The sequence below is a fragment of the Coturnix japonica genome, chromosome 5 (genome assembly GCF_001577835.2).
Source record: "Coturnix japonica isolate 7356 chromosome 5, Coturnix japonica 2.1, whole genome shotgun sequence".
In the NCBI taxonomy this organism is placed as follows: domain Eukaryota; kingdom Metazoa; phylum Chordata; class Aves; order Galliformes; family Phasianidae; genus Coturnix; species Coturnix japonica.
The window spans coordinates 19,941,519-19,964,103 of record NC_029520.1 but is presented as its reverse complement, the minus strand read 5'-3'; the positions used below and the strand labels follow the sequence as shown (position 1 = coordinate 19,964,103).

At 39.4% G+C, this 22,585-nt stretch overlaps 1 protein-coding gene across 1 annotated transcript; it reads right to left on the bottom strand.

The window, feature by feature from the left end:
- Positions 1–490: 490 nt before the first annotated feature.
- LOC107314850 (astacin-like metalloendopeptidase) lies at positions 491–14,672 on the bottom strand. Its single transcript, XM_015864579.2, has 13 exons — positions 12,315–14,672; positions 12,032–12,056; positions 9,046–9,062; positions 8,282–8,306; positions 7,268–7,339; positions 6,098–6,232; positions 5,356–5,473; positions 4,452–4,630; positions 4,253–4,337; positions 3,632–3,759; positions 2,524–2,639; positions 1,863–2,088; positions 491–771 (listed from the first exon to the last, which is right to left on the bottom strand). The coding sequence occupies exons 1-13, from the start codon at positions 12,381–12,383 to the stop codon at positions 737–739; spliced, it is 1,230 nt and encodes a 409-aa protein (XP_015720065.1). The 5' UTR covers positions 12,384–14,672; the 3' UTR covers positions 491–736.
- Between the last annotated feature and the right edge of the window lie 7,913 nt (positions 14,673–22,585).

Here is a 22,585-nt window from a genome sequence, read left to right as displayed (position 1 = left end):
TTGAAGAACTGATGATGTGCATGAGCTCTGGCAGCAATGTATAGCCCACCTCTTGTCCTGTGAGCTTAAATGTGTCTGCGGACTGAAAACTGACTTGTGAATAAAGAAGCTCCCTTTAGCCTACCAGAACTGTACAAAAGGATGTACCAGTCCCTTATGGCAACAACTTCATCATGTCCATGCTTGTGATTTAAGGATATAACGGGATCATTTAAGAAAAATATCATTTTTGGAAGCTTGAAGATTAGGCTGGGAAAAGAGGCGGTAACTAAAACCTTCTTTCATGCTGAAGATTGTGAAGAACAAAAAGTGTGTTTGTAAAGCTGGAGATCTTCTCTCCAGCCAAATGCCTAAACTCATGATGAAATCAGTGATGCATTTAAGAGTGTGCAACAGTGTGGTTGAATGAAGGTGTCTGACAAGTAAGATAACACTGACATGGTACATGGTTTGACGGATCAGAAAATAGAAATGGAAACAGCTTTTTTTTCTATGAAGCTTTTAATTAAATTGTTAAATAGAAAGAGGTAATAAATTAATTGTGCAGACAAAAGGGGTAATATACTGGGATATACAGAATTCATACATTTATATGGCTTGGGGAAAAAACTTTCCCAAGAAGATGAAGAATTTGATTCTTAATAGAATTAAATTGCATACTGATCCAAGCCAAGATAGGAGCAGAGTTGGAAATCCATAATTTCAATATTCACAGAATAGATTCTTCTCCATTACATCAGTTGCGGGTGTTAAATCTTCTTTGCATCCTTGCTGTAAGTGAAATGAAAGAGTATTTAGCTTTCAAAGCACTCCGAACAAACTGTAGAATCTCTAAATTATATAAAAGTTAAATCACATTTTATCCAAAAACTGAGATCATTTTTTAGCTCACAATACCCTGCACATAGCAAGTGGGTTGAAACTAGATGATCATTATGGTCCTTTTCCACCCAGGTCATTTTATGATACATAAAAGTGGTGTGAGGATTTTTCTTGGTTTTCTTTCCTTCCATAGCTACAATTGACAGGAATAGATACTACACAGGCAATTTTGCTGTTCAAGTTTGGGTATACACCTAATTTACTGTGTTTCTTTGTATGCATGTTCTTAGCCCATGACAAATGCAAGGTCACGAGTTTGCTGAGCTTTCCTTCAGCTAATGAAGCCAAGCTGCATTACTGAATGTATAGTTTGCTGCTGGCTATGGAGATGCACGGTGACATTTCTTTATTCCAGCTGACACATACTAATGTGACAGCCTGTGGCAACTGAATTGTATAGTTATGGCTGTAGTTATTAATTAGATGGGACTGAAAATAATGCATTTCAGGTGGATAAATTCCATGGATCCTTTCCATGGAAATACTGCCTCTCTTCTTGCTTTAGGGCTGAGTGACTTGGTTCACCATGAATCTTTCTTGCCCTCAGAACAGCTTGATTAAAAATTGCATCTTTTTCAGAAGCGCAATGTAATTAAATTCTATGTTGTGATTTATTCTCATTCTACTGTGCTAGTAACACTGTAAGTAATTTTAAAGTGATCATACCCTTAATGTTGCATGCTTTGGAACAGTGTGTATCTGAAAGACAAGGCAAATTGTGGAATCTGGAAACCACTTGGCTGACAATTTACTGTGAGCACGGCCCCATCCTCCTGGATGAATTAATGGTATCAGTAGTACTGAACCATAAGGTCAAAAGCAAAGCAGGAAATGATGGCTCCTGTAGACATCATTTCCTCACTGTTTTCCCAAAACACAAGCAAAGAGGGAGACAGAATGCCTATTGATTTGACAGAGGTTTTTGTTTGTTTGTTTGTTTGTTCGTTTTTCTCTGGCATTTTCCATGTTCTCAGACCTACCAGAAGTAAAGGTGGCTTGGAAACCAGAAGCTGTATCAGCACCATCTGTGACAAACTCTATGAGCATAAGACTGCTAGAAGAAACTACATCAGTGGGTATCTGCGATCCACAGGTTTTGTTCATTAAAACTGGAGAATACTTGCTGGATCCATCATAAACTTTAACATAATCACCCTGGCAGCCTCTGGTTCTCCTCAGGTCAAAGTCACGAAAGTGCAGGGAAATCTGGAAGGCAATCAAAAACAAGCCTTTCATACATGCATATGTGACTTTGTTGTTTGAATGTCCTCTAAATGAGACAGATTCCAAGCTGCAGTCAGACCCAAACTGGAACTGATTTTGCCCCTACTTGCCTCTCATCCCCTGAAGATGCAGGATTCAGATCTAATGAGCCTGTGACTGAATGCTGCCATGCTCAGACTGCTTTGTCTTGATTTTGCAAACCTGAAGCCCAATGCATGGAGGTTTTCCAAAATCACAACTCTGCAGTTGTTTTTCCCATACCTGGCTTAAGGACATGAAAAGCAGAGACTAGTTTGAAATCTCTCTTACAAAAATAAATGTCATATGGCAACTGATATGCAGGGAAAAAAAAGCAAAATGCTTTATAAAGGAAGACATAAGTTCAGTCATATACAGAGACCATTAACTTATGATTACCTTTCTGGATCGCGTTCGGATAAGCCAGACACAGTTGGTGTTATCTGAATAGTTTCTAGGGTAGTTGGCAGATTTCAGTGAGCCAAACGCTGCATCAATAATAGTGCTGCAACGACCTGAGGGAGAAACATTTATCTCAGCGCCAGACTTGCCAAAATTTCCACTCATTTAAAATGACAGTATCTTCAAAATGAGGCAGCATTTGTTTCAAGGTATCAGTACATCTTGATTAAAATGAAAAATCATATCCTAATTTATTTATAACGCATAAGCATCTGTATCAAAATGAGAAGTGAAGTCTCATGGGAAAAAGTGATAATTTTTACTGATGAGCTCCACAGTGTAGCAAGGGATCTTAGGATGAAGTATCCTTTCTACACCTCTTTAAAGAATGTCAGAGGTTTCATTTTGCTGTTTTTGATCACATGGTTTTCCACAGGAACAAGGAAGTAATGTTGTGTTAGAAGAATTAGGAAAACTCCACATTACTTGAGTTCTAAGCTTAGGAGGAGGACTTGGGTTTTCTTCTGTGTAAGGAATAATATTCACTTGTGTTCACACTTCTCTGATTGTATAGGAGAATTACTTCAAGCACAAGGTAAAATTAAGGAGTGGAAAATACATACACATTTAGAATGATAGCTTAAACATTTGAAAACTATTAGGCTAGAAGCTACACAAGATATGAAACTGTTTTAGTTCAGAGGAGCTAAAGCTCTTTAAGTTTGACTCAGGTCTAAAGTAGAAACTGCAATGAAAGACAGTGATATCTTTTTTTTTTGTGGAGTTTTTAGCTGTTTCTTGAGTCCTAACAAACCCAACGACTCCATGAAGCTTACAACCAGATGTGCAGTTAAGTCAGTGCTACAACATTGCAATAGTGAATGTGTTTGATTTATCTTTGAGGTAGAAAATAGCATCTTACTAATCACAGTATTCCTCCAGCTTGACCTTTGCATTCTCTCCCACAGTGACCATATGTGTACCATAAATTTAGGGAGTAACCCCATAGTATTTTAGGATGAACTGCTGCCACTGCAGACTACTCATACACCTCCTTCAAAGAGCTGAGTATCCTCAGGTGAAAGGACAGCTCTGAGGAACTTACTGCAATTGTAAAGCTTGTTGATTTTGGCCACATCCAAGTTGCTCAGCCCCAGTCTCTGTCCAATATGTACTGATCCATCAGGAACCGGTACAATTGTTGCTTTTCCAGTGGTATTAGTGAATGTGTGCCTGCAAAAACAAAACAAAACCAAAAAAAAGAATTTTTTTTTCTTCAAACAAAACAGCATTTTTCAGGATTTAATAGCACAATCTATATCCCTTACAGGGAAAATAGCAATTGTATGAATCAGAGGGAAATGAAATGACAGTTCTCCCTCACACACCTGTCTGTGACTGATGGCTAGCAGGCAGTTTTCTTAGCTGTCTAACCCTTCTTTTTTCAAATGGCAAAGGGAGCTTCTGAAGCTTCTGCCTTGTTTGTTGCTATGGCTCTGCTATCCAATTAGGTTTGATTAAGGTGTCCATCAGTAAGCTGATGCCTTTCTTTACCCCCAAGCTCATCTGTGAATGACTACATAAAGAAAACTAAAGGATAATGATTTAATCTTGAGAAATGGCAGGACTGAATTGACTCACAGTGTCCTATTAGTTGGGGGAGTGTTATGAGAATTCTAATGCAAGATTTGAGTTCCAACAAAAATAATGCCATACTGCTACTTACGGGCCATAGTGCATTACTGAAGAATAGTCATAGGGAAGACCTAGATTGTTGGAGTTCTCAAATTTCCTGAAGTCTGGTCTGTCAGCTGTAATATAAGATACTGTATTTAGTGTATGCTTCTTATTCACTCCAGGGAAAAGGAAGAGGTGGGAACAGGATGATATATCTAGCCCATATAGAGGAAGTCAAAAGTACTTACCTGGGCTGATGTACTCCCACATGATCTTTACATATTTGTCCCTGTCACTTCGAGAATGTTCATGCAAAAACCCCAGAGCGTGGTCCAGTTCATGCTGAATAATTCCCTTCCACATGCAGCCTCCTTTCATCACAGATACCGTCTGTCCACCTCCTACTTTTCCATAGTTGGACCAGCATCTGAGATTAAACACCAGCAGAAGAATTACAGGATTTTTTTTTTTGTCAGACAGGCAAAGAGACAGTGCAGAGAACTTTACTTTGCATGAACCTTGCCTTGTGTGATGTGGGAGTGGAAGGATTGCATTCTGCCCCCTGGGATAGTGTCAACAAAAAGGCAAAACTGGCCATGATGTAGAAAATGTCAACTATTTACGGTCATTGCTAAGGCCTCCTGGAAGACATTCATTAGCAAAGAGGCTCCTGCATGCTAGTTTTATATACATAGTAATTTTAACTGCCTAGGTAAAAAAACATTTTTGTCCAAATGACTGAATCCTGTATCAGAACTGGAGCTATGAACAGCACTTCAAAGCTGGCATATGTTGAACAGTTCTCTCACAGGATCAAATTCTGACCCTAACTCTGATTCAGAGAACTCTTTTTTTGTTAAGTCACAGTTGATCTTGCCTGCGCAAATAAGGACTACTGTTATAACCTGTTAAATATTGGCTTTATATATATATAAAGTTTTTAAAGATTTTATATATACACAATCAGTCACTTCTGAGTCACTAATGTAACAGTTGTGTCCTTGAACTTGCAGGATACCTGGCACTGTTGAAAAATGTAAAAATTCTTCTCTAAATCCATGCCTTTTTTCTCTTTAAGGTCACACACAATGGGAACAGTGAAGAATCAGAAAGCTTTGTAGAACTAACTTGCTCATTTATCTTTTAACTCACCCATCAGCTGATCTAATGATGAGGTAGTCACGTTCTGTCTTGCGCTTCACAAAATTAATACAAGTCAACGTTTCAAATTCTGCCATGGCTTCAAGAATCCCTCTTACGTGGTTCTCCTCTGGATAAGAAAAGGTTAATTTGGCAGGTTGGGGGGGTGACCCAACAATAACAAGTGCTATTAAAATATCATGGGTACACAAAAACAGGGTCGATGAGAGATATAAGCATTAGAATAGCCTCTTTCTTGCTCAGTAATTTATTTAATTTGTTACCCTAGCATGAGATTGTCCTCATGCAGATTAGTGTCAAAAAGGATTCAAGTGGGAACATTTTATTGTTAACTTCTTGGTTTTAATTGTTGTTAGAACTTCTGTTTGTTCATTTGGAGGCAGATGTAGGAAGATATTTTGCTGATAAAAATTAGGCCATTTAAACCACATTGCAAAGATCATGAATCTTATAAAGGCAGGCGTTCTGGAGGTACTATTAGAGAATGTGGTCAATGTTGTCCATAAGAGATTGCCTCAAAACATTGTGGATGACAACTGCTCAAGGAAATTTGATCTGTTGATTTTTTTGTAATTTACATTAATCTGTACTTGCATAGCAGAAATAAATCCTTAGAATAGGTTGCATTTACTGTTTGTGCAGCCACTGGAAGTAGGTTTCTATCTGAAGCTTATTGGATAAAATCAATTTTTTAAAAAAAGTAGAAAAAGAAAGTAATAAAATTTATACTCACCATAAGTAGGATCCAAGACATAGGGAATACGAACAATCCCATCCATGGACTGAGGCCAATAGCAATTGCGACAGTTGAAGGCACTGCGGCTCCTTCGAGGAACTATGTCACCTTCTTGCAAGTACCGAGAGCTGTCTGTGGTGAAAAAGAAGGGATGGAAATACCTGAGCCATAGATTGCTGGGAGCTGATGAGGGCTTATTTGGAAAAGTATCATTCCACTTGCACTCCTTCATATTTTTCCCCAAGCATCTGCTCCTGCTCAGCATGGGAAGTAAGCGGACTATTTAGCTAGATGGACATTATCTGCTTCCCTACCTTTGCTATACTGTTCTTAGCTAAGAGTACAGGTGGGAATCTCCAACTCTGTTGGGAAGGATTTCAGGCAAAACAGTGAAGGATTGAAAGTAGCTCAAATAGTGAGAGAAATGCTGTACTTTGATACTCACCATGTTACACTGAGTAAATATCATTGAACACCTGAGAAGTGTTCTGTACAAAGGCAGAGGGATCAGTAAGGAAATACAGGAAGGCAAGAGTGTGGAGGATCAAACTGAAAGGAATGATATCTGTAGAAAACTGTAGGAAGGAAAGAAAGGAAAGAAACCTGTATAAAGGTTTGTGTCTATTTCTACAGGTAGCAGTAAAGTTTCAAGACAATTTCCCCTCCCAAAAAATATGAAAAAGCAAAGTGGATAGAAAGTGGTGAATAAGAATGAGGGTGCAGAATATCTGGAACAGGAGGCCTGGAATTGACCATTGCTTACATAGAAGTCTGTACTGCAAAGCTATACGAGGACTGAATGCAAGTAATGCTCACAGTCAGGCAGTTAAATAACAGAACATCCAATTATCCAACTTCTCACTCTGTGTCTATAGAAAGACCAGGATGTTGAGGGCTAAAGCTGAAGAAGCTGCTTGCATAGCTCAGTTGCTTTCACACCTTTTATCATCTTCAATATTGACAAGACATTTGAGGTACCATAGGACTTCAGCAGATAACCCAGACAAGGTGTTGCCTTTGAGCAGTCTCTGGGGGTTTCTTATGTATGTATGTGTAAGACAGAAAAAATGTTTGCATTGACTGTGCTAAAACACTGTACCTCCCTATTACCCCCCCACCCCAGATCAGCAGAAAGGCCTTGTAAAAGCAGAACTTTGATGGCATTACCTTTGTTAACTTCCAAAATTCTGTTAAAAATAACGTCATCTTCAGAGTCTGTCTCTGTTGGCGATGGAGAGTCTGTGTAGAAAATACAGAGTATCACTCTCTAATTCTCAAAGGAAATCTGAATCCTGGTTTTTAGCCTGATGAGTTTCCAGGAACTCCCCTTACTCTGCTTCTGGTTACCATGGTGCACTGAAACTCACTGAGCCTATGTATATGTCACAGTGTTCAGTTATGTATAGTATATCTTTCCAGTGACATAGTCTTGTGAACCTCTCAACAGCTTTGTCTGTTTTTGCCTTAATCTAGTACCAAGAGCCATTTCCTTTCAGTCTTTCTCTGTACTTTGTTATTTAGTCATTGTATTTCAAATACTTGTTCTCTGGCACTTCTTAAGCCTGTTTTACCCTACATAGGAGGCTAGCTGGCAATTCTTCTTGTCTATATCTTCCTCCTTTCACTGAGTAAGCACAGCTGTCCTGCAGGCACACTCCACACACAACCCACTAACATATCAGGATAAATATGGATGGAGAATAGTCCTGCTCCTTACTGCTGGATATACTCTTCTTAAAAAAGCCTTGAAATCAATGAAATCAGAACTGAATTCCTATTTCATAAATGAGACTGTGGTCCCTGCATAAGCTCAGCATCAGGAACTTCTTGGCTCTGCAGTGAATAAAATCAGCTGAGTCTGAGTGCCTTTCTTTGAGTCTTGACATCAAGAAACAGCACTGGCAGATGCTCTCTGTGGCTGCTGCTACCTTCAGAAGTTACTTAAGTCATTATCTATGCAGAGCCATTTTTAGCAAAATTAACAGATTTTTAGCTAAGCCAAAAAGTTGGTTGCAACCAGAAGACTCTGCTTTGCATGAAATACTCTGGTGAGTGCATTTACTCAAAATTCCTTCCCTGAGATTAACTTGCGTTAAGCATGTGCTATTTGCTATAGTAACTGGGTAGTTAAAAACTGGTGTACTCTAGCAACTACTTACATACAGATGTAATAATACGTACCGTATACATTCTCTTCTGTAGTAACCTACAAGGACAATATATTAGTTTTATATCACAACTGATACTATTACATAAATATTAAAAACAAACAAACAAGTAAGATGCAAAGGAACACAAGGGCTACTGTTTTAAGCACCACTGCAGCTTTGAACTTTTAGGTATTGTATCATGGGTAAGATAAGTACTACCATGTTGTGGTAGATATTTTTCTTTGTTGTTTTTTTTTAATTTTATTTTATTTTTATTTTTTTTTCATATATAGATATCATAAAGAAATGTGGAGAGTCATGAAATGCATTTTAAAGCATGTAGTATGTTTCAGAGCATCTAGCTTAATTCATCTCCCAGCTAGAAAGAGCGCAAGAATTGGTGAATTCCCTGATGAAATCCCCACAATATCTTCCCATATTTCTGATGATAGGCCATAGCATCTACTGCCTGTAGGGGATTGTAGGGTCATTGCCTAGCTTGGGGGGAAGTCATGTTGTTAGCAAAACAAATTGCCATGCTTCCATTGTCTTGCAAAAATTAAAAGCATGTTTGAGTTTTCTCTGTGATTCCAGAGGAGGCAAAATCTTCATGGGATTTTGTCTGTATTTGGGTATTGTGAAGCAGTGAATGGGACAGGGGAGGAAACTGAGCACTTTTGTACTTTTTATCTGGAAAACATTCCTGCTCAGATGGAGATATGGATGGAGTAGGTGAGTCTTGAAGTCAACACTGGACAACAAAGTGAACAAGGGAGCTGATTTAGCTGTCCTTACCTGAGTAGATTCTGTTGCTGCAAAAAGAAAGAAAGAAAAAAGACAAGAAAAAGGGACAAATTAGATTCTGAATGCAACTTCAATAATATAGGCTCCTCAGACATCAGAATGCCTTTGGCAGGTGCCCGTACTTGAAGGGGTAAGGGAGTGCACTAACTGCTAAATATATCCCCAGAAATTAAACTGAGATTTAGACAAACAGCTATGAAAAGTCCTAGAAGAACAGAATCATGATTATTTACCACCTAAGAAATCAGCAAAGCATTTTATCACCTTCATAGTAGAAAGTGACAGAGGAAACTTGGAGGAAAAACCCAGATTTCACTGGAAAAGTTGCAGGATAACAGCTTTGCAGTCCTCTCTGGTTTCAGAGAGCCAAAGGACAAAATTATGAAATTGAATAAAGGCTATCAGCTAGTGTTAGACAAATAATCCTGACTTCAGTAAGTATCTGACAGTAACTTGGAACCATCCTTATTTCTAAGACATTTTTCTAGTGTAGCATCTTTTGATTTCTGCTAAAAATCAGTTTCTAAATGACAGCAAGGAGAGGAAAATTTGACATATAGATTTCTGAGCAAAAACTTCTTTGTTACAGCATTGTAAAAGTACAGAAATTGAAAGATTCTCTGAAGGTCATCCAGTTTGTCTAGTTACCCTAGGGCAGGAGCAGTTTTATCTATGTTACTCTTGACCACAGTTTGCTTGACCTGTTCTTAAGTATGATGGATATGCCACAAGTCTTTCTAGTATCTACTATTTTTATCTCATCCAACACCACACTCATGCAAACAGTTTGCATATTTCTAAGCCCATCCATGTTGCTTGACTTTCTGACCATGTGTTTTCAAAAGAAGATACAAAGGATATCAATGTCCATCACACCTTGTAGCACCTTTCCTTTTTCACAGCTTCCATTGATCTAAGTAGCCAGAAAATTTTCAATCTGCCTTTTTAGAATGCCTTCAGAGGCATTCTGAAGAAACTCCACTATGATGACTTCTGTTTATTATATTAATGTTCCCATTAAAGAGGTCAGTGGTGTCTAAAAAATTCTTCAGGAAAGCAAATTTTGAGTTGAACCGACCAGTTTCAGAATTCATGCACACAAGAAGCATTGGTTGACTAGTCAAAGTCAGTGGAAATTACACTTCAGATTCCTAGGCTCATAAAATCTAGGACACCTTTCTAAAGCTCAAGTGAGACAACACAGAAGGCCTCTACCATGTGTCTGATCAAGTTAAAACCTGATATTATGCAGATTTTGAAATGATACAGTTCAAGTTTACTCTGCAGTACAAATACTGAAAGATGTCTCAAAAGGCACAAGAAGTATGAACAATGGTCAATTAATACTTGGCCCAGCAACATTGCAACTTGGAGTTCCAGCAAGCATGTCTCTCCATTGGTTCCAAACTTGCTAAACAGTAAATTTACATCCTTTTCCTCCCATGCCATAAGCAACATCTCAGAAGAAGCTTTGGTCAGTTTTCATTAGCCACTTCCTTCTTCTGAGTATGTCACTACATATCACCCCCACACCTGACAGTTTCTTGCTGCTATTGAGGTCCACCTACAGGTTTATTTCCATTGACCTTCTCTGGAAATCTGCAATGATCCCATTCTATTTTGCAAATTGACAGAAGCTGTTAAGCCAGTACTATTTGTTTTCTGGCACAGTATAATGCAAAGCTTTCTCTGACACCTGATGTCCCTTTCTTTTACGGTTGCACCAAGGCAGGCAAGGAGGTGAATGAATAGCTGAGTGCTCAATTTAAAGGTAAGATATCAAAATTCAGCATTAAAATTGAATTTTCAAGTGTTTGAAATCACATCTAAATTAACCTAACAAACAACATCCAGAAAGTAAGTGTAAAGAACATCTGTTGGACGTCATCTGCATTCAGCCCAGAAGTAAATTAGGAACAAGAAAGTTAGTGCAATTATGTGCTCTGCAGCTTTCACTCACCATCAAATTGGTCTTATGTGTTCAACTGTATTTACCGCACACTGATGAAATTTAAATTTACATACTTCTATACCCTTCTGACACTTTCTCCATTTTTATGTGCTTTGACACAGTGAAGTCAAAGCTTCTGTTCAATCCGCTGCAGCTGATGAATACAGAAGGAAGCGCTCAGACACACAGCTCTGAGTCTTCTCTGACTCAGAACTTTCAACTGCTATCAGTGAAATCAATTTGTCAACAGTTTCGTCTACCACAACATGCACAACACTGATGACATGCAGATACTTTCACCACTGTGGCTTTTTTTTTTCCTCTTTCCTGTGGCCTCTTTGCCAGCCCCATATTTCAGCCAAGCAGCTCACAGTACTACAGTTATGTGTAACCACAGAACCAACCACAGCACAACACAACCTGTCACTCATTTCAAATCCTACTTCACTGCAAAGAATGGCACCTGCAGGACATGCTGTTCTCTTCACAGCACAGATCTCACCTTTTCTCTGTTCCCCACTAAGGAAGAGCAGCACAGGTCTTCTTCCTTCATATATTTTGTTCTGCTGCACCCAGGCAGATCCTTCTGTCTGGCACTAATGCTAGAACCATTGAGATGGGACAGCCTAAACTTTTCCTACCCTGTGGAAGCTTTGCTTTAAACATATCTTAATTTATCCTTATTTCAGCTGTTGTTTGTTTGTTCGTCCCATGAAGACAATGGGAAGCCATACACTTGGTAATAATAACTCACTTCAAAATATAAACCTTAGTAAGTAGGCAAAAAGAAAACCATCTTCTCACTAGATCCCTAATACATGCAGATTAGTGGCATGTTTGTTCCTGTCAGTATAATGACTTGAGTTACACTTTAAGCTTGTAAAAATAGTACATGTTAAGTTATCACCAAAAAAGCATCAATTGCATCAGACAACGACCAAAACACAAAATGGCTGTTATGAAATTTATTTGATACGAAGCTAAGAATTAACACTTGTCTTTAAAATCAGTAGAAATCCTACTTACTTGCTGTGCTGTTTTCATAGTTGTCCTGCAAAATCAATAGGTAAAATATGTTAATTTTCCTTTGCTGATGAGGGCAGCAACTATAACACCAAAATCAGATAAAAAACAAAAAAAAAACCCAAAAACCCAAAAACATAACAAAAGAACTAGATTAACTTCACATCTTATTATATTTCTAGTATTTTGCTTGTCAGAAATTTATCAAAATGTGTCTCCAAAGCTTAACTTCAGGAAGAGCAAGTCAAGTGAAGGAAAGAGCAGGGCTGCCTAGAACTTCTCTCACCTGAATGGGGAAGCCCAGTACAGCAGGAAGCAGAAATGCAGTGAAGATTAGGAGCATTTTCAGATCCATTCTCCAGCCCTGACAGACCTTCAGTGCTTGCCCTAATCACAATCAGTTCAGGAGTGCTGCTGCTAGATATACCAGCAGAGCCTGCCCTTACAGGGCTCAAAATATCATCCCTAGCCAATGGGGATCCAAGCAGGAAGTAAATTTCTTTTGTAGCCTCAACAACCAGTTTAGCCCCAGGGCATCTCCCAGTGCTGCACCGCTGCTGTCACTGTGATCTATAGCATCCCTGTCTCCATACTGCTCTCTGAACCTGGATCAACCTCATGCTGTGCTACCATGCATTTTTTATGTTTCTTGGAGAATATTTCTTTAAGTACTCAATTTGACTAATACCACCTGAGAAGCCCTTGCATATGGAGAGCTTTTCAGAGTACTGCATTGGTTGGATTTCAAATGGTGGGTGACTTTTTAGGGGAAGGCTGTGTTACTTTGGAACATGTGAAAAATCACTATTCAGTGAGGTCATGACTACATCTTCCCTGAGCAAATATCCTGAGCAGCATAAGCAGTGTTTTCCATTCTCCCGTCTACAGAATGATTAACAGATCACCACTTACTGAGTTTACTTCTCCAGAACTGCATGTAGAAATCATAAAGCAGACCTCCTAGTAAATGCTTGGAGGAGGTCTCTTGTCACAGCAGTATCTTGTCATGGCCTCATTATTGAAGCAAAGCTTGGTGAAATACTTGCTGAAGGTGCTGTACCTGGGGAATTATTTGCTCATTGATACACCCTTGTTTTGGGTCAGGGTACATTTTCCATGCATGGAGAAGGAGTTACCTATGTTGGTGAATGAACCAAGAAAGAGCCAACAAGTAGCACGGTAGGAAAGAGCTTTCCACCTGTTTTCCATAAGATGAAACCCAGTCGAAGGTTGGAGTCACAGGGAATTGTCACTTGAATCACATTGTCAGGGATTACTATTAGGTGTAATAGTAATTGATGAAAGTTCACAGTCACACACCATCGTCTATTTTAGGAGTCTGAGCGGACAAAACCCAGGGATAAACTATTATTACCCCACAGGGAGGCAGCACAGCAGAATACTGCTTGTTGCCTCTCTGGCTGCAGTTCAGTATGCCCTGGATGCCAGAAGCAGTGCAGCGCACGTCCCTTGTTGCTGTGAAAGAGCAAAGATTAAGCAGGCACAGTCAGCATGCTAATCGAGCCGACATGGGCAGTCTTTGTGTCCCTCTGTGTGCATAAATATTTGCACTAAGCAATGCTAAATGCCTTTCTTTGTATTTGGGCAGGATAGTGATGAAAATCTTCCTTGCACTGAAGCAAAGTTGTGCTGATTTGGTCTGTGGTTCTGGTGTAGTTCCCCAGGCATCTCCCTCAATCCTGGGGCAAAGTGGATGTCCTTGATTCCAGATACCTTATTATGCCAAAGAGTATCAAAAAACCAAAACCACCAGAGAATGGGACTTGTGTATAATCTGCTCTCTTGCATTAGTATTTAGGGGGGGGAAAGAAAAGTAAAGGTCAGACTACCCTCAGGGAAAACCAGTCCATGAACAAAAGGAGAGATCAGAGATACTGAGGGAATAAAACAAGGGGTTAAACTTGGGAAGATCAGCAAACTTAGCATCTTTGTAGCTTGTTGCTGGGAAAATGCTACAACCTCCCAAGTGACTGATTAATTAACTGCCTGCACTCAGGAGGGAGTGAGGGAATGGGACTGACGAGAGGGATACTGCACGTGCTGCTGTGCTGGATGTGTTAACGCTGACATATAAAGCACTTTGTAAGACGGATTGCTGCATGCCACCTTTTCCATATGCTAACACCAGTGATGACGAAGGAGATTGCTGGTTACGATCAAGAATGTGGATGTAAATGCTACGACTGGCAAGGCACGCACAACAGAGCAAGGGCAAATGGTGACTGACACATTGTACCTGCTGACCATCCTGGAGATCCTATCAGCTTCCATTTGTCCATGTGTTTTGGATTTGGACGTTTTCATAAATGAAGTATTCATGTGGAAGGAATTATCAACAGCCAAAGAAAATTTAATCTGTCAAGATATTGCAAAAAATAATACATAGTTCTACTGTTTTCCAAAAGGCTAGTACCTCTGGCGGAAAAGATGCCAGACAGTCTTTGATCCTTTAGGAGCCAATGTAGGACTTAAAAAAGAGGAGTCTGTCCTTGCATATGGGAAATTTTGCCTGGATTTGAGTTCCCCTGTTCATGTGTCTCAATTTCTGGTGGACAGAAGGGTCAGGACAAGGGCGAATAGCTTTAAACTAAAAGAGAGGATAATTAGATCAGATGTCAGGAAGAAATGTTTTATTCAGAGGGTACTGAGGCACCAGCACATGCTGTCCAGAGAGCTGAGGACGCTCCATCCCTGGAGGCGTTCAAAGCTAGGGTTGATGGGACCCTGGGCAGCCTGAGCTGGTGGGTGGCAGCCATACCACAGAATCACAGAATTACCCGGGTTGGAAGGGACCTCAAGGATCATGTAGTTCCAACCCCCCTGCCTAGCAGGGCCACCAAACATACACCTTTACTAGATCAGGTTGCCCAGGGCCCTGTCCAACCTGGTCTTGAACACCTCCAAGGACGGGGCATCCACAACCTCATTGGGCAGCCTGTTCCAGGACCTAACCACCAAACCCAAAGGTTTGGGACTAGATGATCTTTAAGGATTGCTTCAACCTCAGCCATTCTGTTTCTATGATACTTTGTACCTGAGAAAAATGATCGGCAGGTGTCCAAAACCAACAGTAATATAGCAAGGGTTACTTGAGCTGCACCATTACCTATAAGACATCCATCAGCAAAAAAGAGTACTACTCCTGAGAGAACACTAACCAACTTGGAGTTATTTACTCCTGAAAGACAAATGCAGACCTGCAGAAGTCTGTATACATCAGCAAGAAAAGACCTGACCAATATAGAGATAAAAAAAAAAATAAAAATTGTTGCACGTGAGAGTTCACTCTAAACTATAGATAACCAAAATCAAAACAGCAGGTGTACAGAAGTTACAGGCTCTTCTGTAGACACCCTTCAGATTTTGTTCAGTCATATATCCTTTAGACATACGAGCTATACAATTGTTATTCTCTGTGATGTGCTTCATCATAAACAGCACCTAGAAAATAACATAAACCACCAAGAACTAGTTACAAAAAAGAAATAAGACATCTATTACTGCAGTATAACAACTAGCTACTAAATGCTATGTAGTAAAATGCAGGAAAATACAAAACAAGAAAATTGTTGCATTGATATAGGTTGGACATATGTCGATTTAAAAATATACAGTTTTGCAGCTTATGGAAGTTACACTGTACCTATCTTACTCAATTCATGGTAAAATACTGAAAAGTCTTAAAGATTTTAAGCCATGTGACTTTAACAAAAGCAACCACTGGAGCAATGCTATGGTTTACAACACATAAACCTATGATCACAAAGTTATCTGCGTGATTTCACTGAAGGATATTGGCTTCATGTAAATAAACACCACACAATTACACCTACAGTTCAGGGTTAGTGACAAGTCTTAACCAAAAATATATTATTTTAGGCAGAATGGCTCAGTATCATTTTTCAGGAATGTCTGTTGTGGGATATCTCAGTATTTTGACTCATTTTTTTGGAACAGTAATTCCAGTTTCAGCGCAGCTCTGGGCTCATTTGTTCTGAACCCAAACCCTTTGGTCAGGAAGACTGCTCCTGTGCAGCTCTTCTACTTCATGCCTTTTAATTTCTTTCTCACTACTGCTAGCTATCATAACACTCTACCACACAGAATTAGCTTCCTTTTCTTTGGTATCTTTATTATCTTTCAGCTGTGATACTTTTCAACCATAAATCAGTTCTCACACAAAGTTTTTCTACGTTTGCTTACAGGATTTTCTGACCTTTTTTCAAATCTTCTTGTTCTGCACTCACATTTGATAGTCTTTAAATTCCTTCCAAATTGCTGAGGCCCTTTTGGTAATGCAACGGTCAGGGGTAAATAATTTTGGTTCAGTTGACATCTGCCAGTACAGAACTTTGCTGGTATTGAAGTTTCTGAGGGTTTCATAGGTAGCCAGCACAGAGACACCAAGTCCTTGTCCAGAAGAAGACTGACAAGTGTCATAAAAGTCAACTCCAGATAAGACAAAGTGCACTTAGAAGCTGTTTTCCCACACCCAAGAACATACTTGTTGAATCAAAATATGTAGCTGTACTTCATGTCCCTCTCCATACTCCTTCCTCAGATCCCACCTACCAGAAAGTAGAACCTGCAGTCCTTCAACTCATTTCCTATTCCACTTTCTGTCATGCTTCCAGTTTTCGAGGGAGTTCCATGTTCTTGCTAACACCGCCTGCAGAAGCTCTTAATTGTGCATTGTCTGCACACTCCATAATATCAATGACCAGCTCCATTCACAATCCTGGCCTTAGCAGTACTCCTCTGCCAAGGTTTAAACCCAAATGATGAACTTTTGCTTGCCAATTCTCTATTAGTCAGAAAACAAGGGATAATGAAGAAAAACGCTTTTTTTTTTTCAAAAACGTGCAGTTAGGAAAAAAATTCTGTAAGAAGCAAACTGAAAAACCTCAAAGCATCATAACTTCTAAAATAATGCATGAGTAAAATCGGTTTTCATTTCAAAATAACATTTCAAGGTAAAATCTAGCATAGCGTAATTCAGCAATTAAACTAAACATAATATATGATCCAAAGATTATTTAAGGTGGGGAAGGCGAATGGAGGTGATGAAACTGGAACTTTAATTTGAACCACTCTAGTAATGAACTTCTGTTTGTCCTGGGAAAAAAATAAAATAAAATAAAATAAAATAAAAATCCAAACAAATTCCTTTCTTTTATCAAGAGAAGAGATCTGATTTGTCTGCTGCCCTGAGGTGAGGAATGGACAGATCAAAGGTTTTGCAGAACAATGTTTCCAGCCTGCAGAACAATGTCAGGCTGATTGCAAAGGAATCCTTGTGATGGGGTAAGGTGAGAGCTGTTGGAGCGTTGCCTGGGGTTATCTTTGGTCTCTGCAGGGACGCTGCCATCACACAGTGCAGCCCAAGCTGCTCACTGGGAAAGTGTCCTGCCTGGGTGTCCTTGTGATGGGTTGTGCAATGCCAGCCAGCTTCTTTGCTTGGGTTCATCTCCACTGAAAAAGGGAATTTTCTTACAAGCTGATAGGTTTCAATCTCACTAACTGTGCCGTGAAAGTTACTGTTGTAAACATATCTTTGATGTCTTAAATATGGGAATTGAGACATCATCTCATGCCTGCTTCTCAGACGAGTGCATGGGAGCAGACAATGTGTGCCATCAGTGAAAAGCACAAATCTCTGCCTTACAGTGCATAGATATTTCTGACTGAGTCCATCAGTAACCCTACTCATTATCTCTCACTCAGAAACAAATGCATGAGCATCTGCATCAGCTAGCTGCACTTCCCTGATTTATTTTGTTTTGCTTTTTACCTCAGCAGGAAGACTGCTTGTACCATCTGTCTTAATACTTTCACTCAGTTTTCACTTGCTGGCTTCCTGACTATCCTCTCTCCAGGATTTTTGAATGTTTCAGTAATAATCTTGAGGTGTCATTTTCAGTCTTACTGTGGTTTTTTTGAATGCAGATTCTTTTTGCAACGTGAGCCTCCCCAGGAATTACTCCCATTTACCAGGTAAGCTTATAGCTTTGCTTCCTCTCCTGGAAGGGCAATTTGTCGTTTCTCTCATGCCTTCTGGGCAGGTGAGTTTGGACACTTCCTCCGCATCTGACTTTATCTGGATCCCCAGAAATGTACTCCAGGGAAAGTTAAAGTTCAACCTCCTGGTCTTGTTTTAAAAAGAGAAAGTAATTAAATATTAACATTGGAACCATCAGTTGACAGTAAACTTTAAACCAGTGTTCATTTCTCCAAGAATTTATGAGGACCTTAGAGGCAGCTTCTGTTGCCTGCCATTAAATGAATTTTTACTACCCTTGAACCACTGCAAATCTGATAACTTGAGGTTTGAGGAAGAACCATCACACTGCTACAGTTCTTGGTTTTGTGATGAAGTAACTAAAGAACTAATTAAAAAAATAAAATGCAAATAGGAAAAAAACACGTATCATGTGATCAAGTCAATCTTTTTACCCAATTAAATGAAGTATCCAGGAGAATGATTTATTTCACCATGGCTTAAAAAGATTTTGAGACTGATTACCTACGCTGTTCTTTCAAATAAAGAAGCAGCCCCTGAATCCTATAGTGTGGTTTATATGTTATATGTATAGCCAAACTGGGAAAAGAACCTGTAGAGAGAAGCCTCTTCAATCTACCTTGCCACGCAACTGTTTAAGATTACACAACTGTTCCTGTGCTACAGACAAGTAGCTGACCTTTTCCTCTTACTGTCTGGTACCAAATGTGTCTCAACTTTGAGCAGAAATTTTGACACTGAATTCACATGTTTTGCCACAATTCAGGTAAAAGGCAAAAGTTTAACTTTGTTGTAACAGCCTTGTACTCCTAAGACATAGCTTCAGTCCCAAATTAAAATCCAATAGTGCCACAAAATATTCATAGTGGAATTGGAACCTTGGAGATGTTAGTCTTATATGGACAGTAAGAAGAGGCTGGCATTATCCAAGAAGATGTAAACTCATATGACACGTATGTGGCATGGGGGAGATCTTTTGGTGATGAGAGAGACCTTGGTATGTTACTGACGTGGATGATGAAGGTAACTTGGATGGGAAAAGCAGGATTTTCTTTATGACTATATGTTAAACCTAAACTCATATGAGCTCCATGAGGAGAAGACATCAATGTCAATGTGAGACTGCACATTGTAAGAAGACAAAACAGAGGGAATGGCTCAAATGCAAATAAGGTATAGATGAAACAGACTTCTGTCTTAATAAATAACAGATTCGCATTCTGTAAGGGCAAGAGAATAAGACATAAAAATGAAAAAATGAAAGAGCGAAAAGGTGAGAGAGGATTTATGAGGGTAGAGGAGGAGTATAACTGATTTTCAGAGGTCACAAATGTGTCCAAGAGAAAGAGTAAGAATGAGATGGCAAAGCAGAGCAAAACAATGGATTAGAGAATGTGGATTCCAGCGTGGAAATAACCAAGGAAGGGTATATGCAGTAGGGGCTTTACTCTTTGCCATATCTCCATCAGATTTCCTCCTGCTTTATCCATCAAGAAGCCTCTGACCAAATTTGCAGTTTCAGTGCTGAAAAACTGAGTTTTCAGAGAGAACAAGCAGCAGTCAGGAACACAAGGCTGCAAGCCAGGGAATCCACTGCTGAAACAACAGTTCCATGAAGGATAATTTGGACAGTTGGGAAAACGAAGGAAACAATTGCCCAGAGCTAACTGAAAGGAGTACTCACAGGAGACATTCTCTCAAATTTGAATGTTACTTTTTCAGCTGCGTTTTAGAAGAAGGTTCTGCCATTTCTAATCTGGAGATTGAAAGCTGCATGGAGAAAAAAATACAGCTTTCTGGGGCAACCACAGGCAGGCTCTTGTGTTTTTCACCACAGTGGAAGTGGGTAAATCCTGAAGCTGGTTCAAGATCATTTAGATTAGAACTGTCTGCAAGGCTGTCAATAATGGTGTTGGTTGGAGTGTGAAGTGTGAAAGACTTATTGCTCTATTTCACACAGGACAACATTGATTCTGACTAACAATTACCTGATAAACTTGACTGGGACAAAGACAGATCTGCCCTGTGATCTCGATTTGAAAACTTCAAAACAACATATATTTCTGCAAACAACACAAACAATTCCCAGTTGCAACTATTTCAAAGGAAGACACAGAGATCAGGTGGGTCTCAGTGGTGCAACAAAAAGGATATCATAAAAAAAAATGGACTCATGCCACTCTTTACACTTAACTCATTGTCAGTCATCTTGGTAGAAGACAGCTATTCTGACAGCTGTAAGCTGTTTTCTAAAAAGGTTATTTTTGTAGAAAGCGTTGGTAAGATCTGTTTGTTTCTTGACTGGAATGTCTGGGTATGTGATTTTGTGTACCAACCATTTTTATTGAAGAGTTGACTGAAATTCATATAGCAGAAGTGTTATAGAAAACATTCCAAAAACAGAAGAAAACTTAAGGGTCACACACAACCTCTAGAGGAGAACATGAAAAGAAACATCATTTTTGAACTCCAGCCCTAGAAACTGAGAGTCTCTCTTATCTACAACATTTTCCTGGTTTTCTTTCTGTCTCTAAGTCAATGAGCAGGATCAAGCAACCTTGCCATAGGGAAAACAGTTCCTGTGGTGCTCTTGATATTAATACTACAAAAAATACTGCAAACTGATTCACCATTTAGAAATATGTACTACCACATCTGAGGTACTAACAGCTTCTACTGATACGAATGCCCAGCAAAACACCCCAATATGCTAAATGACCAGAGAGAGACTGGCTCACAGTCTGTCTAGTGTGACTTCTCACCAATGCCTTTCTGACAGACAGAGGAAACGAGATGAAATTTTGACCAAAATGGAAATATGGAAAGATAGAACAAGGGGTCAATTATTGATGCCAAACTGTCACTTTGCATGAGTCACTGATTCAAATACACATTCATGGAATAGAGCCTATTTTTTTCAGGGTTTTACCTAAAAAATATAAGAAAAACCAGATTCGTACAACAGGTGGTTCCTCCTATAATAACCACCCAGGATTAGACCACAGGCCTTAGATTCATTCTCCTCTCCCTGACAGGGACCCAAAGCAGCTGCCTGGAAAAGCACATAAGAATAGGGAAGCACGTGCAATATTTAACCTGTGATTTGAATCTGAATCCTTCCTGAATCTTCTCTGTAACTTTTACAAGGAAAGTTGGAATTTAATCTCTAAACCAAGCACATCCAACCCACAGTCCCTGGGCAGCACATGGTCTGGTCCAGCCTGTCCTGCAGCCATCCCCTGCCCTGCACCATCATGGCAGGGGCTCTGCCCTGCTGAGTGGCATGGCCCAGCCCTGACCACGCATCCATTGCTCACAACAATCAAACAGCGTTGTGTGGTTGGAACCATCTGGGTTGAAACCATGGGCATGGGGAAGGGGCAGTGCACTGCTGACTCAAGCGATGGCAAATAACTTTGTGCACTTTGATACACTGGCTAAACACAGCCCTGTGAACAGCAAAACACATGCAGCCTTGCCTTCTGTTTTGGCAAAGAGATTTCAGAATAAGAATCAGTTTAAAGATCGTAAAAAAAATAAAATAAAAATAAAAATCAGCAACCTCAGGCATGGCTCCCATGGTGTTTTGCTGCAGATGTGAATGCCCAGCTTTTCAGTAAGTCAGGCCACAAGGTATCAGGTTGGGTATACAGGAAACAAGAATGATGTACCTAAAGATTGTGTATATTTTCAGCTGCATAAACAGCAAGATCAGCTTATATTTGGAAACTTATTTTTCTTCATTAGTTTCTTCACTGAGAGGGAAGGGAGCATATAAGACAACTTCTTTCAGTATGTAACACGGATTCATTTACAAAATTTAATCAGAAAATTATCCAGAGATCACTCAAAATAGCTTATCCTGCATGTAAAGATTTAAAGGCAACTCCAAAATAGAATTGGATAGAACTAAGTTTATAGCCAACATCCATTTCATGGCTTTGGGATCTTAACACAGCTAGAGACCTCATTTTAGCTGACAGTACAAAAACCCAATGCTTCTCTCTTCAAAATACCCATTATAGCAATGGAACCATAAAAACCAAAACTGTACTGTAAAAAAAACCAAAAACAACTCTAAGAAGAAAGAGTAAAACAAATATTGTTGCCTCTAGGAGGCAGCATTTTATTGCAAATACACTTAATGTATAATTCAGTGTTTTGACACCACAGGATTTTCAAATCTCCTGTGATTATTAAAAATTATATAGCAGAAAAAAAATAAACATTTACACTTGCAGAGGAGATATATGTGTAAAAATGAGCTCTGCTTCTCCAACCAGACAGATCCAATTCTTAGATGAAATAGAGAAAGTTGGGCACAAAAGTGTTCCTTGCATTCCTGTTCTCCTAGGTTTTCAATAGCGAGTTAAAAGAATTTGACAGAGAAGCTGAATGTTTGGCTCACTTATCTACTCTCAGCAGGGTACCCTCCCCATGTAGGAAAACAATTGCTCATTTGCTTAAGTCTCAGCTGTTAACAGGACTCAAACATAAGCTTGCATGTGCCAGTTTCC

Bases quoted from the DNA above. Each gene is read 5' to 3' on its own strand.
- LOC107314850 (XM_015864579.2), bottom strand. From the start codon at position 12,383: ATGGATCTGAAAATGCTCCTAATCTTCACTGCATTTCTGCTTCCTGCT. The intron at 7,340-8,281 runs GTACGTATTATT...TTTTCTACACAG, and splicing joins TACAGAAGAGAATGTATACG to ACTCTCCATCGCCAACAGAG. The intron at 6,233-7,267 runs GTAATGCCATCA...TTTTCACCACAG, and splicing joins AATTTTGGAAGTTAACAAAG to ACAGCTCTCGGTACTTGCAA.